This window comes from Festucalex cinctus, chromosome 2 (assembly GCF_051991245.1).
Source record: "Festucalex cinctus isolate MCC-2025b chromosome 2, RoL_Fcin_1.0, whole genome shotgun sequence".
Taxonomy (NCBI): domain Eukaryota; kingdom Metazoa; phylum Chordata; class Actinopteri; order Syngnathiformes; family Syngnathidae; genus Festucalex; species Festucalex cinctus.
In genome coordinates, this window is record NC_135412.1 from 14,138,055 (window position 1) to 14,155,081 (window position 17,027).

The 17,027-nt window shown below is 40.3% G+C and overlaps 3 protein-coding genes across 5 annotated transcripts; 1 reads left to right on the plus strand and 2 right to left on the minus strand.

Annotated features, from left to right (window-relative positions):
• Nucleotides 1-593: 593 nt before the first annotated feature.
• map3k2 (mitogen-activated protein kinase kinase kinase 2) lies at nucleotides 594-12,847 on the minus strand. Of its 3 annotated transcripts, none has more exons than XM_077513034.1 (17): nucleotides 12,486-12,847; nucleotides 10,265-10,337; nucleotides 9,973-10,091; nucleotides 9,785-9,825; nucleotides 9,607-9,706; nucleotides 8,421-8,534; nucleotides 8,214-8,310; nucleotides 7,968-8,098; nucleotides 7,805-7,884; nucleotides 7,658-7,722; nucleotides 5,716-5,808; nucleotides 5,399-5,632; nucleotides 4,093-4,241; nucleotides 3,883-4,014; nucleotides 3,679-3,808; nucleotides 2,741-2,918; nucleotides 594-2,314 (listed from the first exon to the last, which is right to left on the minus strand). In XM_077513034.1, the coding sequence occupies exons 2-17, from the start codon at nucleotides 10,317-10,319 to the stop codon at nucleotides 2,095-2,097; spliced, it is 1,938 nt and encodes a 645-aa protein (XP_077369160.1). In that variant the 5' UTR covers nucleotides 10,320-10,337; nucleotides 12,486-12,847; the 3' UTR covers nucleotides 594-2,094. The 3 variants fall into 3 exon arrangements, with proteins under 3 accessions (XP_077369160.1, XP_077369159.1, XP_077369161.1); XM_077513033.1 differs by having other exon boundaries at nucleotides 8,196-8,310; XM_077513035.1 differs by having other exon boundaries at nucleotides 8,196-8,310; nucleotides 10,178-10,337.
• A 922-nt stretch (nucleotides 12,848-13,769) lies between these two features.
• sumo1 (small ubiquitin like modifier 1) lies at nucleotides 13,770-16,274 on the plus strand. The gene is made up of 5 exons (XM_077513036.1): nucleotides 13,770-13,924; nucleotides 14,263-14,337; nucleotides 14,443-14,520; nucleotides 15,118-15,189; nucleotides 15,272-16,274. The coding sequence occupies exons 1-5, from the start codon at nucleotides 13,913-13,915 to the stop codon at nucleotides 15,338-15,340; spliced, it is 306 nt and encodes a 101-aa protein (XP_077369162.1). The 5' UTR covers nucleotides 13,770-13,912; the 3' UTR covers nucleotides 15,341-16,274.
• On the minus strand, nucleotides 16,181-17,020 carry LOC144015058 (claudin-34-like). The gene has a single exon (XM_077515375.1). The coding sequence runs from the start codon at nucleotides 17,018-17,020 to the stop codon at nucleotides 16,328-16,330; it is 693 nt and encodes a 230-aa protein (XP_077371501.1). The 3' UTR covers nucleotides 16,181-16,327.
• Between the last annotated feature and the right edge of the window lie 7 nt (nucleotides 17,021-17,027).

Consider the following 17,027-nt stretch of genomic DNA (forward strand, 5'->3'; position numbering starts at 1 on the left):
ATGTGCATCACCATTCAGTAGTTGATTTTCTAGGGTAATTACTAATTACAATTAAGAATACATTGATCCTGCTTATTTTGCCACCCAAAAAAATAATTCATTTGATAAGCCATTTCTTTAGGTATGTTAAATATTGTAGTATCTATATCGCATACCATGTTTTTGCAATATCGTGCACCCCTACTTCAAACCCTACTAGATGTCAATTCGAATTTACGCATATGCACGTGGACACACCGCCAACAGGTGAAATAAATATCTTTTATTATTCTTCACCGTCATATTTAATGAACACCGAGCTGTCGCATGACTGCGGAATTTGGCCAAAAACATTTAACGGCACTGCTGCATCGGTCTGGACCGACCATGCATAAAATCTCCCATGTGAAATAAAAATATATATATTAAAAAATTATACATACCACTGATATACAGATCTGATATAAACAGGCGTATTGGTCACAAACCAATTTAGAATTATAAACATGGCTTCTTTTACAAGACATCCACAGACTTTAGAAAAACAAAAAAGGTACATACATTTGACTTCTTACATTTGTACAAGATTTCCATCGCCAGTGTCCCCCCCCCCCCCCCCCCATGCTGAGAACGCTGGCTCCAGGCAATTTGGGAGGCCCCAACTCAGCAAAGACAGTAGTTAAAACACGCACCCACAACCTCATCAACCAAAACTGGTGAACGAGGCCACCTTGACACTAAACATTCATTCACTTTTGTAAAAAAAAAAAAAAAAAAAAACTAAGCAAACATGCAAAACAATGAGAAGGAATTGGATGTATGTATACATATATCTACATAAATATATACATATACTTAAATACACATACATTTGCATTTATATATGTCTACATACACTCATTAAACCTTAGTGAGTTAAATATGCATCCTGGGTACATTCTTAGTTTATTATGAGTGAATGCGGAGATGTGTCCGTCTTAGTGCCAAACAGCAAAGCATGTCGGATAGAGTGCTTTCAGAGGAAGAGAGGGAATTAACTTTTAGTGGCTTTGAGTAACACCTAGTGGCTGCAGTTGAAAAACTCAAATGCGGTTGGTTAACTGCAATCTTTACGTGGACCTATGGTGACCATTAGAGGCAGTCTCGCCATTCAAGCTAAGACCACCACTGGTGAAAATTCTAACAGCATCAAGCTTCAAATCACAATTGAACGAAGAGCAGGTCATGTTCAATGTGGCACATTTGATAGGATCGATGTGCATCTGTGGTGAAACGGAAGCGCTTTAAAAGCAGAGACCACTCTGCAATGGTTGCCGTTTGCTTAACGGCAACTTAAGCCAGGTCAAGAGGCACAATCAGGCGTGTTACTGGTAGCCACGCAGCTTGTGTGACTCAACGTTGCCTCTCTAGGAGAGGGAATGTTTCAAAATTGCTGACTAACAAAGTGTTTCATTCAATGTCTTAATTAGTTGTTTTTTTTTCCTGTTGTTTTTGTGACAGCGTCTGACGTGGATGTGCTTAGTGATGTGATGTGGCAATGGGCAATAAGCCAGCAGCCAAACTGAAGATTTGAGCAGGATTAGGTTTCATCCAGGAGCAAACACGAATGACTACTCACAAACTCATTCAGGCAATGTTGAGAAACAAAAAAGGCACAAAGTGAGATGGTGACTGATAAAGTGGGCGAGATGAAGGCAGGTGAGAGGAAGTTCACCGGATGTTATTTTTTTGTTGCATTTTTTTCTTGTTTTTTTTTTTTGTTTGTTTTTTTTCAAAGCAGCAGCAGGCCCTGGTCATCGAAGGCGGGAGACTACATTCTGGGGTCGGGTTCGCAACGTAGACACCATCCCGCAACACAACAGGATTCGTTTGACGACAAAGCGTTAAAAAAACAAAAAACAAAAAAACAAAAAACGGAGATGCTTCCCAAGAGTTCAAATCACCACAAAGGAGGACTTGACTTATTCCCACTTGAAAAATTAAGGTGCAAAAACAGAAGACGTTTGTCCTCTACAGTTTTATACAAAGGCCTGGAAGCACCTGACCTTCTTCCTGGTCCAATATGGTTACAGCAAGGAAGCCCAGCTCAGTCCAATTAGCAGAAAGGGCAGAAAGTTAATGTACGAAAATGTGCCTCAGCAGCTCATCCGCACACGGACGTTGCTTCGTCTCCACAAAGATACGTTTGAGGAATTCTCTGCAGTGGTCCGACACGTGGGCAGGTAATACGGGATTGGTGGGCTGAGTGGCAATCTTAAAGATGGCCGCCATGGCCTCAAACTCTGCCCAGGGGGGTCGCTGGGTCAGCATCTCAACAACAGTGCAGCCCACACTCCTGAGAGAAGAACACAGCAAAGTGCAAGTCCTTCACTCATATACAATATTCTGTACGGTTATTATTTTCATACAAAATGTTACAACAGAATTTCTTAAGCAGAGGTGGGAGTAAGTCACATATTTGCATGTCAGAAGTCTCAAGTCCAGTTTGCAAGGCAGTGAATTTGTGAAGGCAAAGTCCTGATCTGTGATTGGATGAGAAAAGAACAGGCCGAGCACAAACAGCAAAAGTTTTGTGTTACTGTTTTTATTGTTGAATAAATAAAATATGGTAAACAGGAAAGATGTGTTCAAGTCAAAGTCAAAAGAGTCTCATGGTCAAAATCAAGTGGAAATTTGGCTCGTGTCACAAATCCTCAAATAGGCGACTGGAGTCCGCCTCCCACCTCTGATGTTAACACAGCAACATGTCATGTGTTCCTACCAGATGTCGGCCTTCCTGCCGTAGCCCTCGCCACTGATTACTTCTGGGCTCATCCAGTAGGGCGTGCCGGTCACCGACTTGATTCCAGTTCCTGATAGGCAAATGGTCTGCAGCCTCCGACTGGCCCCAAAGTCACCCAGCTTCACGTTTCCCACCGAATCTCGGAGGATGTTGGCCCCTGAAGACAACAACTTTTAAGCTTCCTTCCATCGCTCTTAACTCATTCACTCCCAACCATTTTCACTTAAGTGTTTTCTTGGATTTTGACTGATTTTTCAAGGCCCGTGAAATATTATGTTCTATTGCTATAAAAATATGGAACATACCAAAAGAGAGATTAGAGTCTCTTCAATTATCAGGGAAAAAAAAAAAAAAGTATATTCCTATCCGTTTCCACTGTGCAGCAATTAGCAGTAGAACATAGCTAAGTTTAATCGTTTTTCACAATTCTGCTTAGAACTGTGGGAGTTTTAACATGGCCTGGTTGATCTCTTATACTCTGCTGCCACTCAACCATTTTCTGCAGTCGAGAGACTGCATAAAAGCCTTCTCCATGCTCTGGCATAAAAAAACAAAAAACAAAAAAAAACGTATAAATACGTATTTGGGACACAAAACATTTAAAATATGACGTATTTATACGTTTTTGGGAGCTAATGAGTTAAGAAGGAAACGCAAACAAAAACATTTTTATACCATGCACTAGTCACTTTTATAACAACTCTCCACTGTGGGTGAGAGATATAACTGATATAACTTATCATTACCAGGTGTCTGATACTGCTGGTTTTGTCCAGTAACCAGGAGGTTAGAATTTCATAGTTTATCTCTCAATTTACTTCATAAGCATTCCACAGGCATTCAAATCTTAGCATTCAGCTTTCAGCATTCCCACGCAATTTCTCCAGAAATTGCACTTAGTCTAGTATTTATTATACCTTTGATATCCCTGTGAACGATCATGTTGCTGTGCAGGTAGGAAACCCCCTCAAGGATCTGCCTGGTATAACGACGCGTCACATTCTCCGTTAGCGCACCGTAGGACTTCACTTGGTCCTTTATGGAACCCTGTAGAGACGGACATCATCAGTAAAGCATTAAGTAACAAGCAATCACAGATTTGACAAAAGCGACGCACTCACCCCAGGCATGTACTCCATGAAGATGGAGAGCGTTCGCTCCATGGAGTCTCGCAGGCAGCCGTAGTACTGGACAATGCGTTCGTGGCAAAGGTTTTTCAAAAGCTGGATTTCACACTCCAACGCGCTCACCTCCTACTCAAAACAAAATAACGATAAAAGCATTCCTGGTCTGGATAAAAGACGGAAAAATGGTGTAACGACAATTCTGACCTTGCTCGTCTCTGGACTCTCTGGATCAAACTGGACCTGTTTGACAGCCAGTTCCCGTCCAGTGTCTGCGTCGTAGCATAGATAAACACGTCCAAAGGCGCCTTGCCCAAGGAGCTTCCCCAGTCGCCAGTTGGTGGGCGCGCGTGGAGCTGAACACAAGGTGGGTAGTAATGCACTACAATTACATTTAGTAAAGTACATTTTTTGTTACCTGTACTTCTAAGAGTAACTCTAGCACAACATAATTTAATTTTGCTTGAGCATATATGTTAAAGACATAGTTGACGAGTGCTAGCGGCTGCCACAAACAAATATTTTACTAGTCGACTAGTCACCGAAAGTAGTCGCCATCAGTCAACTAATGGGAAATGTAGATTGTAGCATAATCAACGTTACATCAAACATACAGCATAAGCTGTGTGTGCTAACGCTAGCTTCCAGACACCAGTATGTCAGATATGGAATCAGGCCTCAACCACATTGTGATTCCTTTTGACGCTTGTGCATCCCTGTGGTGCCACCATAAACGCTTCCAAGTCAAAGCTATCAGACTCTGTTGCTAACACTGGTTAGCCATGACACTGTGTTAGCCATTAGGGATGTAACGATATCCAAAACATCACAATACGATATTACGACATGAAGGTCATGATACGATAATTATCACGATATTGTGGGAGGTTGGCGAGACAAGAAAAAGGTCACAACACTGTAAAAAAAAATGAGCTCATACTAAGTGCTTTTGTACATGACAGCAATTTATATAAACAACTTACAATCTCTAATAACACTTAATACTGAGGCACTTATTCCTCCACATATTGACTCTGTTCACAAGCATATTATGTGCCATTTCATCTAAGCATTAGCATGGATTTTATCGTGACATGACGATATATTGTGGCAGTTTCAATATCGCGATATCACGATATCGCCGTTATCGTTAACATCGCGGATGACACGATGCTGCGCCTGTGCAACATAGGCATATTATGCTTGAATTGTATTATTCTTCTTTTTTTTAATTGTTTTTATTTTGCATGTAAACCTGACTTTCCAAAACCATCTCCTAACAAATATTACCCAACTCCAAAAAACACAGAAGATACATACTGCATATTATTTAAACACTTGCACATTCTGATATTAACAATTTTTTTCCTAACAAAAACAAACAAAGGAATCATTATTTTCAAATAACAGTAGTCTTACCCAAGTAAAATGTTTGGCTACTCCATCCACCTGTGCATTTGATCAGTGTGACAAAAGGAAACTGAACGTTTGCGATGCAAGAGTGCGAACTCACAACGGCTGGGCGGGCTAATGTCCATGACCGACAGGGTTGGGGTGCTCGACTGGTTGGCCTCAATGTCACTTCCCCTTCGCGGCCGCCTGGCAGGCCCAGCGCCGTCTTCCAGGTCGGGGGTGAACACGCTGCTGCCGCTGCTGGTGCTGGGTGACTGCTCGGTGGGACTGAAGCTGACAGGCGAGCGGAGACCATGTGCCTGCGTTCGCCGAGCGCGAGGGAAGGTCTTCCTCCCTGACTCACAAAACGACAAGCGGAATGTGTGTCGTGCTTTCGTGGTCTAGTGTTTCAGAGGAAACCAAAAAGTGAATGCCAACCGTCGCTGTAATCTTGCAGGCCGAAGGGAACGCCGTATCGCCGAGGGTACGTGCCTCCTTTGCCTGACTTGTCAAAAACCGGGATGTCGTATTCTGGAGAGGAAGGGACACGATGAGGAGCGCTCTTCATGACAGAAGGCACATCACTAGGTTGTGTGAATGCATTTGGACCAGTTTGCATTATGTGCGGCCGTTAGATGACGTTCCAAATCACATTTTTTTTACATCCTAGTCCAGGGTTCATCAACCTTTACTGTCTAAAGAGTCATTTTAGGCCAAATAAATAACTAAAAATCTTTTTAGAGCTGCAAAACATTTGAAGATTGTGAAGAAGGAAACAGTGTGTTAGTGTAACTTCTAATGTACTGAGGGGCCAAGAGCTAATAAATAGCAGAAAAATATGCATCATCCAATACTTTTTGAGATTCATTTTCTTCTTTCTTATGCCTTGCGTTTCTGGAGATTATATATATATATATATATATATATATATATATATATCTTTGTTGTAATTTTTCATACCTTTCCGTCAAATTTCTGACATTTTTGGCAATATTATGGATATTATGCTACTTTTCTGACTTTCTTTTTGGACATTTTATGTTTTTTTTTATTTTTTTATATTTATTCTGCTTATTTGCTATAAATTTTCTGACATTTTTGCCAATTTTGTGGGACATTTTATGGTAATTTTAAGGATTTCTTTTGTTTTTGGACATTTTGAGATTACTTTTTGAATGTTTTGTGATGCAAGTCTGGGATTTTGGGGCAATTTCATGAACCTTTTATGCTAACTTTCTGCTTTTCCGCTTCCTTTTTGGACATTTTTAAAACTATTTTTATATACCTTTCATCTCTGTTTTAGTGACAACTAATAAATTTGGACTGATATTTTTTGAATATTTAATTATTCCTTTTTTTAATCATTAATTCATTGAAAGAACATTTGATCTAAAATAAATAAATATGTAAAAGGACTGTCTCAGAAAATCAGAATATTGTGATAAAGTCCATTATTTTCTGTAATGCAATCAAGTAAGCAAAAATGCCATACAGTCTGGATTCATTACAAATCAACTGAAATATTACAAGCCTTTTATTATTTTAATGTTGCTGATTATGGCTTACAGCTTAAGAAAACTCAAATATCCTAACTCAAAATATTAGAATATTTCCTCAGACCAAGTAAAAAAATAAATAAATCCATAATCAGCAATATTAAAACAATAAAATGCTTGCAATATTTCAGTTGATTTGCAATGAATGCAGAAAGTATGGCATTTTTGCTTATTTAATTGCATTACAGAAAATCGCAATATTCAAATTTTCTGAGACAGTCCTGTTGATATTAATTTCTTCTAATATTTTTAGATATTCACAGGGAGCCACAGGAGAGGCAGGACAGACATAACTGGTAGAAGAGTGACCTAGTGATAGACCGATATGGTTTTTTCAAGGCCGATACCGATACAGATTATTTGTAGTCAAGTCGGCCGATAACCGATATTTCAAGCCGATATTCATTTGCAATAAAATGGGGAGGGGGGGGGAATTCTTTCAAACTATATATAATTTCTCACTGAGTAACAAATTCATGTGAATGTAGCTCATTTGGGGTTTTTGTTAGGGTTTGTAAAAACGTTTCAAAAAGATTTTCGCGGTGAAAAATTGTGTGAATATGTTCCAAATGTGTTTACGACAAATAAAAACTGACTGCGAACATCTTACAAATCCTGATGAAAACCCCAAATTCGCTACGTTCGCAAGTATCCCCTGCTCAGTGAGCTTTATCGGCCTTCAGATTCAAAAAATGGCCGATGCCGATATTTGTCAAAATGCCAAATATCGGCGCCGATAATCGGCCGGGGCCGATTATCGGTCTATCCCTAAGACCAATCTCATTGACGTAATGGTGTGAAATAAATATAATACACTCACACACCTGGAAAGTCCTGATGGTTGTCAGGGTAACTCTGCGCTCTTGGCATCCTTGACTTTGGGTATTCGCTGTTTAACAAACAAGAAAGTGTCTCCATCAAGAACCGCCATCGCCAATCATTTTTACCTGATTAAACCAGAGTATCTTTACCTGTCTAATGGGCTGTCTAAAGAAGGACAACTTCCAGAAGCAGAGTTCTCCGGACTGCTCATGCTCAGCGGGTCAAGCATCTGAGGAGAAACGAAAAAGCAGCACCACTAATACTTCCTGTGTGTGAAAAAGTGTATTTTCTTTTTCCAGACAGGAGAAGCACCTGGTCCATGCTCTCTGGAATGAACTCTCCTTCACTGTTAATGCTCGTGAAGGAGCCATTCCTTGCCACTTGCTGGAGTGCGTCAGGAATGTATCCGGGTGGAGGAGAGCTACGGTCCGTCGAATGGGACCCTGACCCAGTAAGACACAACAGTCATGCTAAAAGAATGAAATCCCTATACATATTAATGAGGGAGTATGGAATAATTGAATGTATTCCAAGCACAACCATTGTCTTTTTTTTCACCTAACGACGGAAGCACGCTCTTCTTGTCTGTGACTCTGAATCCTGTGTTGTCCAACTCCTCGCAGGAAGGCAGAAGGCCCACATTGCAGCAAGAGTTCTGGGGGGGAGGAAAAAAAAAAAAAAAAGAGAGAGTCAGGACAGAAAAAATTAACTGAAAATTAAATGCACCTCGAGGTTAAGGACAGCAATAGACTTGACCCAAGCGACCTGCGAGGAGATCTGCAGCACCAAGAGGATCTTCAGACTCTTCATGTGAACGCTTCGATCTAGCAGCTCCACCGCCTTGTCCAGGTCGTCCTGAACGGTGAGTGGAATCACCAGCTGCAGAAAACAAACAGCGAAAATTGCTTTACTCAATTGTTAATCTTAGGAACGCCACACAACCAGGCAACACGAATGAACTGTCACGTAGTGTGCACGGTTCTGCGAGCAGTTTGTCTGCAACTAGCTTTGCGGTTGGTTTGAAATTCGAATGGCAAGTAAATGGCATCACAACACTGCAGATTTAAGGGCCACTCGTGTTTTGTTTGTCGTGTTTTGTCTTTTGCAACAGAAATATTGTTCCTGGGTTCTGAACATGACTGCCTGATTTGGACATTTTCCAACTCTTTTGCCGCCAGCCTCCACGGCACGGCGCTGGCTGGCGCTGAGCCATTGTGTCACAATAGCACATTCACAATGAATGGGTTGGTCGATGACTATGCTAAGTGCAGTGTGAAAGGACCTTTACAGCTCTGGAAAAAAAATTAAGCGACATTAAAAAAAACAAAAAAAAAACAAAAACAAAAAAAACACTGGCCTTTAGACTATTTTTCATTTTCTCCAAGTAAATGCTCTGCATGAGAATAGTTAAAATTTTGATGTAAGTAGTTTATAGGTTAAAATAAAAATGTTCATTTTACTTTAGCAATCAGCATATAAGTATAAATAGCCAAAACAGAGAAATGGCTCATTTTGCAGTAGTCGTTTGTTTTTTCCAGAGCTGTATATTAGGCTCTAAAATAACGTCTATCTTTTTATATTTCATATGTACTATGACTAAAAAGAGACGCGTGAAGTCCTCCCACCACCAAAATTCACGATTGCGATCTCTGAATGGGGGTCATTGCCAATAGCCTCTCAAATATCCACTTTTTTTTTTTTATCTCTTCCACTTCCACTATAATGTAGCTACACTGTCAAGGAAAACACACTTTTTCCTTGACAATGGGACCATATTTTTGTTGAAAAATAAAGTAATATTATGCACATCAAAAGTTTATTTCCCAATAATACCAGGGGGCGCACTCGGCAGGCCTGCAAGTGTCAGTTGCCATGCATTTGACCACGTCACTCAGTGTGCAGCAGGACTTAAATGACACAGTATCACGGTGAATACGAGTCCAGGCTGTACCTCGTTGTTGCTGTAGTGAAGGTCCATCATCTGACCGAAAGCCACCTTTGCTTTTTCCCTTAGATCGTCTAACTTGATGGGGCGAGAAAATTGCAAAATCCTACACAGATGAACAGAAGATGTCAATGGGTGCACATTAAAAGAGGAACATGGATTACAAAGCAAGCCTGAACTTCACCTCTTCTCCCCTTTAAACTCGAATTTCACTCTGACGTCGTTCTGTCCCAAACACAAACAGTGAGAGAAACTATTACTCTGTTCTATGAATGGCAACAAACAGGTTAATTGTATGCTCTGCCATCTAGTGGTAGAGCATTTAATCTAGGAAACGGCCATCAATAAACCCAAGATCTACACTGAGCTTACCAGGTTCTTCGGCGAGGAGGCTTTGGGCTTGGCCAGGTCCGACAGGAACCCTGCAGGACGGCTGGAGCGGTGAAGTTCTGCCAGGTCCTGCATGATTGACTGCAGCGCCTCCTGCTCATCTGCTCATTCAATTGGCACACAAGCATAAAAGCAAGTTAAGCATTGTTAACGCCAACTCTTAAGTGTTGGCGAACGTCTTTGTGACCTTAAACGAACCCTGACGAGAAATGGGCTACCTTCGCTGCTCAGTGAGATACGGGTTTAAGAACTTGTCGTGTAAATACAAACATACCCATCATAATGGCACAACGTTTGACCCAAGAGGCCAGGAAAGAAGTTTCTCCCATCAAAGGGATTCCTTCCTCCTGTAAGACAAGTTAGAACAAGAAGATGAGCACAACTGACACTTACACATTTCTTCTTCATGCAACGCCACGTTAATATGCATGTTGTCGCTGTCACTGTCCAATAAAAACAAATGCGCTCACAAAATCTGCACATTTTGCGAGGTGTCCGAAAAAGTAAATGTGTTTTACTAGATCAGAAATACGATCTGTGGGCATCAGCCAACAAGTCATGGATTCACTTGCCACAAGTTGCGATCATAGACGAATAACACACACGCAAGAGGGCAATTGTCATTTTTTGCGATGGTCGGATTTGGAAGTATCGTGCAGCATTCACCGGCCCTTAAAGTGATAATTCAGATTTTTTTTACATGAATCTCTATTTCATCCTCACCTCCAGTGTGTGCGATCAGCACTGACCTACCCTTGATAGTGTTCTGTGAGAAGAATTCTGGTCCGGTGTTGGACAAGAAAATAGTCAGGTGAGTTGGCTGGGGTCACATAAAGTGTTTTTCTTCTAAAACAATTTTGTTTCAAAAGAGTGATACATTTGCATCACAATAGTCTCTCCTGAAAAAATGTCAGACGCCATTACCGCCGGGCACTACTTTTCTGTTCGTTCGTATCACTGCGCGGCGCCCCGCATTTAGCTGATAGACGCGCACTAATCTACAAGTCGTTTGTCTTTTCGAAGGCGGAAGGCGCAACTATCAGCTGTCTACAGGGTGACGCGCAGTGATACGAACGAACAGAAAAATAGTGCCCGGGGGTAATGGAGTCTGACTTTTTTTTCAGGATGTGGTTTTGTGTGCAAATGTATCACTCTTTTGAGCACAAATTGTTTTTAGAAGAAAAACGTTTTATTTAAGTGGTCCCAGCCAACTCGCCGGACTATTTTCTTCTCATCCAACACCGGACCAGAACTCATCTCACAGAACACTGTCAAGGGTAAGTCACACACTCGAGGTGAGGATGAAATAGAGAGTCATGTCAAAAAATCCGAACTATCCCTTTAAAGCAATGATTTAAAAAAAAAAAAAAAAGTGTGCAGTGAGGGATTATCAAGTGTGTTACAGGAATATATTCAATTTCACTTAACTGATCCAAATCCTAGTTATTTATTTACTAATATTGCATCATTCTTCCCACCCCTAAAGAACACTCCCTAGACAGACGCCCTACCTAGGCCACCTTCAAATTCCTTTGCAAAACCCACATCTGCAATGCTTTTGTGTGATTTTGTTTCATGATGTTAACTTGTGTTTTTTTTTTCCTTTTAATGCATTCCACTGTAAAGATTTAGAGTACTTTGAAAAGTGCGATAAATAAAATGTAGATTATTATGATTATCTATGTGTACAATCTGTAATGAACGGTAGTACAATTAAATGTCTTCCATTAGATGGCAGAAGGTAGTAGGCACATAACTGACCTATGTATCCACTTTTTTTTTTTTTCTTAGTGTTGCTCAACTTTGTCTCAGTAAAGGCTGTGAAACTGCATTCGACAGCATCTAACATGCCCCATTGAAATACAATACAATAGTGAATAGTGATTACCAACCAGCATGAGATATCCTCCGGTGTGCTATGGGAATTTATCCAATTTCACCCATGAATTTTATTATGTAAAGTGTCGTTGGATCAGTCATTTGCGCCAGTGAGGTACAAGTATATTGACAGGCAACGCTATTAGATGACAGAAGGTACAAAATTGACCTGTGCACTTGTTGGTGACATTTTTGTTCAGCAGTGTGCGATGGGATTCAAATATGCATCTTTGTTCAATAAAGGTTTTGTTACATTACAGCAAATTACTTGTTACTACTAACAACAAACATTGCAGGGGTGATTATGGCCTGCTTTGCAGAGTATTAGCCTCTATGCTATATAGACTAGCGCGGCTAGTCTCTAATTAATTCCAAAGCAAAGCGGCAACAGATCATGTCAACCAACAGCATACGACGGCGTACTTATAAATTGCAAGAAAAATAAGCGAGATGCATTACTTCGGCGTGCAGCTTAGCTGTCAGGCCAGGGAAGTTATCAAGCTACGCTAACGTGAAAGTGGACGAATGGTGAAGCTATTCAACCCATTGCACAGTAATGTTGGGAAACGCGGTTGCAATAACACTGTACCGTCGTGCTCGTATTTGATATATCTTACCTGGATGGAACGAAATTTACGCCTTCATCCACAGGGCCGGAGCCTCGCGCCCCGAGCCCTGCGGAGAACTGAAGCCGAAGTTTGGCACCGAGCTGACAAGTTCGCTCGAGAGCTGCTTGGGACACGACGACGAGGCCCTCAGGCTGTCACTTCAGCGCCGTCTGCCTTGGAAAACGGACGTCGAATGTAGCATTGAACTACGATCGAGAACCTTCTCTGTGGAATTATTTCTGATTTTAAAAAATATATATAAAACGAAGTTACTGCACTGCTGCGATTTTTTTCTTACTTTTCGCCGTGTTGGCTGACTAAGTACTACGCTAGCTTTTGCTTGCTGTGGCCTTAACAGCTTTATTGTTGTTAGTGAGTGACGGAAGTCGCTATACTATGTTAACAAAATAAAGGTCGTTTACGACATCATACATTGCTGAAGCTTTTTATTTTGTAGCCAAACAGAAGGCATCAATGCTTATTATAATAGCACACTTGACATGTTATAGCCTCCGACCTCTTTGGCTGAAAGTACAAAAACACAACCAAAGATTAAGAAATAATAAAAAATGAGACACTATTCCACTAAATAGAATTTACAACCTGCAACTGTGAAGGAAAAAAAATACATTCCAATAAAATACATGGCGATGGCATCCATTTTCTGAACCACATGTAATTTCTAAATTAATTAATTTTCTCATACTTTTCATTGTTTTAAATCACCCACAGTTTCACACACATTATGAAGATCGTGACTAAAAATGCCCGATCTCTTCCAAAGCATCTGTTCTTTGACGAGCATGTGATTCTTATTTTGTGTATCATTGTTGTTGTTTTTAGTCAGCTTGTGATTCTTATTTTGTGTATCATTGTTGTTATTTTTTTAGTCAGCTTTATTGATCTATAGAATAAGTACAGAACAGCATAGCAAAATAAATAAAATTAAACATTATATATTAGTATACTAGTGTACAACAACATAAGGAAACAAATCAACAAAACAACAAAAAAACACAATATTATATATGCATCCAAATAACTTCATAATAATAATAATAATAATAATAATAATAATAATTACTATTATTATTATTATTATTATTATTATTATTATTATTATTATAATTATTATTATCATCATCATCATTATTATTCATTTATTTTACAAGTACTGTACTGTATTGAGTTTTTAGAGCCTTCTTATTATAAAAGAAGTATATCGTGTGGTTTCCCGCCCTGTGCCCGTGACGCTTGAAACATAATTTATTTTGAAAGTGTAGCCATGCTACTACGTTTTTCCGTTTCCTGTGACTCACATTTAACAACATCTCGTCCGAGATAAGCTAAGTGTGCTTATGTGAGAGAAAAAGCAACGTTTATTTGCCGTTGCTGATTTTAATATTGTATCTCTCTCATCGCCCAAATAGGGAAACATGTCAGATTCGGTGAGATGAAAGGATCAGCTAGCAGTTGTTGCTCTGTACTTGCGTGTAAGGCAAAACAACACCGCGGTGTTTAGTGGCTAACTTTGTGTCTTGTGCTCTGGAATGCTAACTGTGTTAGCTCACGTATCTAGCTAGAGGCCCAAACTCTATTTAAAAATTGTCCAGTTTAGCATCGAGATCAAAACTTCAAAGGCAAATTTCTTAACATGTATTTTAAACAGTCGTTTGGAATACAAACTTCCGCGGCGTTTTTACCGTTATCTGTTCGTTCTGAGGGTCCTTTGTGTTAACTTTTTACGATCGCAACGTTTAACGTTTGTGTATTCGTTATTTTGTAGGAGACAAAACCATCGAGCCAAGACTATGGGGATAAAAAGGATGGGGAGTACATCAAATTAAAGGTGATCGGTCAGGTAGGAGATGTTCGAAATCTTGTCCCAATATTGTGAACTTTGTTTTTGTTGGTTTGCATTGCACGAGTTGACAACGTTATTGTTCGACCACTTTTGGTTCCACAGGACAGCAGTGAAATTCATTTTAAAGTGAAGATGACGACGCATCTGAAAAAGCTGAAGGACTCTTACAGCCAGAGACAGGTTAGAAGTTCTACAACTTGCGCAATTTGTCATGACGTGAACTGAAAATAAAATTGAATTGAACAAATTGCACGCCACTTTATCATTCAAAACGTTCACAACAATATGTGGTATGTTCTTTATTCTGTTTAATGACATTTTTTCCTATTTCATTTTAATATTAATTTTGGAGGAGATGCAGTTTGGATGAGACTGGAAAATTGGACCATTCTTTTTGTGTGTATGGTGCTCGTCACGAACGCAGTAGCTGCTTTTTTTTCTTCTTCTTTTTAGCTGCTTGTTTATAAGCAAACTTAGCTTGTAGCCGACGTGTGTGACATCATGTCTCTGATCAACTGCTGAAAGGAGACTTATTCTGTCATCTTTCATCTATAACTGCTTCAAACATCAAAGTGCATGTAGGAATGGAAGAATGTTGACTTGTTGTGATTGTATTGTATTAGTGTTATTGTTTTATGTTATGTTTGTTTTTTGTGTTTCTGTAAAGCGCTTTGTGACAGCTCAGGCTGTGTGAAAGCGCTATATAAATAAATTTGAGTTGAGTTATACCTTTTGTCACACAGAGTGATAGAAACCGTTTGTCTCTGTGTGTTGCAGGGCGTCGCAGCAAATACACTCAGGTTTTTGTTTGAAGGCCAGAGAATCGCAGATAATCAAACTCCAAAAGAGGTACTTGCATTAAAATTGAACACTTTTACATTAGGTTCACATTTGAGGCATCTTGCTGAAATGCATGATCTTCTCTCGACAGTTGGGAATGGAAGATGAGGATGTCATTGAGGTATATCAAGAACAGACAGGCGGACTTTGGAATGATTAAACTTCTTGTTTTCATCCTTTTTATTTCGCATTTAGTTTTTTGTTTTTTTTTATGAATGCATTTGTTCACTTTCAAACCATCTGGATCAAAACTATGTGGGCTTCCATGCATCGGGACAGCAAGGTGGGGATAAGGACTGGGGTTGGGTGTTGCAGGGGTACGCGTGAGGTTACCATTCCAATGATTTATTTTTACAGGAGCCTTTTTGGTTTCAACTCGCAGAGAAGCCATGTCCTGTAATGTCATATACACAGATTAGACAAGCAACAGCATCAGGATGTAAAAAATGCTGCATGTAACTAAATGACATACAATTTTTGATGTATTTTATTTTGAACATTGCATTTCCCTTGTACAGAATTGTAAAGTCTCGCTGTTTCCTTCCAGAAAAGTGATGCAATAGTTTGTCAAGGAGACCGCTGTCTACATTGCATTTGCAACTGGTTCCCATTAAATAATTTGGTATTGAAATAATTTCAATATTTGTTTTTATACTAATTGTATTTGTGGTTGTACATGTTAGTGTCAGTTTTAGAGTGTTTGATAAAGCCTTGTTAATCTCCTGTGTGGTTTACTGCTCGTATTGGAAGATTTCACCATGTAAATAAATTGCTTGCTGCACCCTTTTGGACACATTGCTGTGGTGGGAGCTTCACTCGTTGCTTCTGAAATCCTACATTCAATAGTGTGAAGTTTCTGGAGATAATTCATCTTTGCACACTCAGGGATTAACAGGCGACCGTCGCTTCAACCGCAAATGTCCAAGATGATGATCCAGTGGAAGGTCACACTCTTGCAGAGTTGTGTGCAACAACACTTTGAAAGCTTTTACTGGAGTCCAAACATTGCTAGTTCTTCAGAAGAACCTTGATACAGATGGTTTGACATTCTCATGAGCATTTTTTTCCAAATAAAATATTTATGAAAGGACAAAGCAGGATCTTGTATTGTTTTTTTTGTTGTTTTTTTTTTAAATTATTATTTGATTTAAATATCCCTAGCAAGTTCATGAGAGTCAAATGCTGGGTTATCATATTCAACCGATCTATCACATTGCGACCTCACTGGTGATTTCACTGTTCGACATAACCCATATCTACAGAACATAACCCCAGACAATACCATTAGAACCATGCCCGCCATTCCCACTGCAATGCCACATCCCACGTGCTGAGAATCCGGGGCACGGGGCATCTTGAATCCAGGGGGGAACGCGATGGTCTGATTGGCCAAAACTGATCTCAAATTCCATGCGAGGGGCAAGAGAGACATCCCAGAAGCTGATAAGAACAGTGCTCCAGTGATTAAAAAGCAGTTGGCCGTATTAGTCTCCAAGCCAAAGTAGGCGTTCCTGAAGGCGTAAACACCACCGCTGTTCCCCAGTAGCCCCACCAGCAGAGAAAGGAGCATGAGGACTTGAGCTGCTGCGATCTCGGGTGGTGTGGACGCCTCTGACAGGCTGATGGACCCACAGTGCCTGACCATGAAACCGGGGCTCACCTGCGTGTGACTGTTGAAGCAAGCCCTCCACACGCCGACCCATGCGACCCCTGAGCTGATCGCTTCGCTGTCGTGCACCAACCAAACCCTCCACTGGACCAGTCCGAGGGCTACGGCAGTTAGAGTCCATCCCATGCAACCCAGCCATAAAGCATAGAGCTGGGGGTGGGAGCGGCTCATCGCCAGT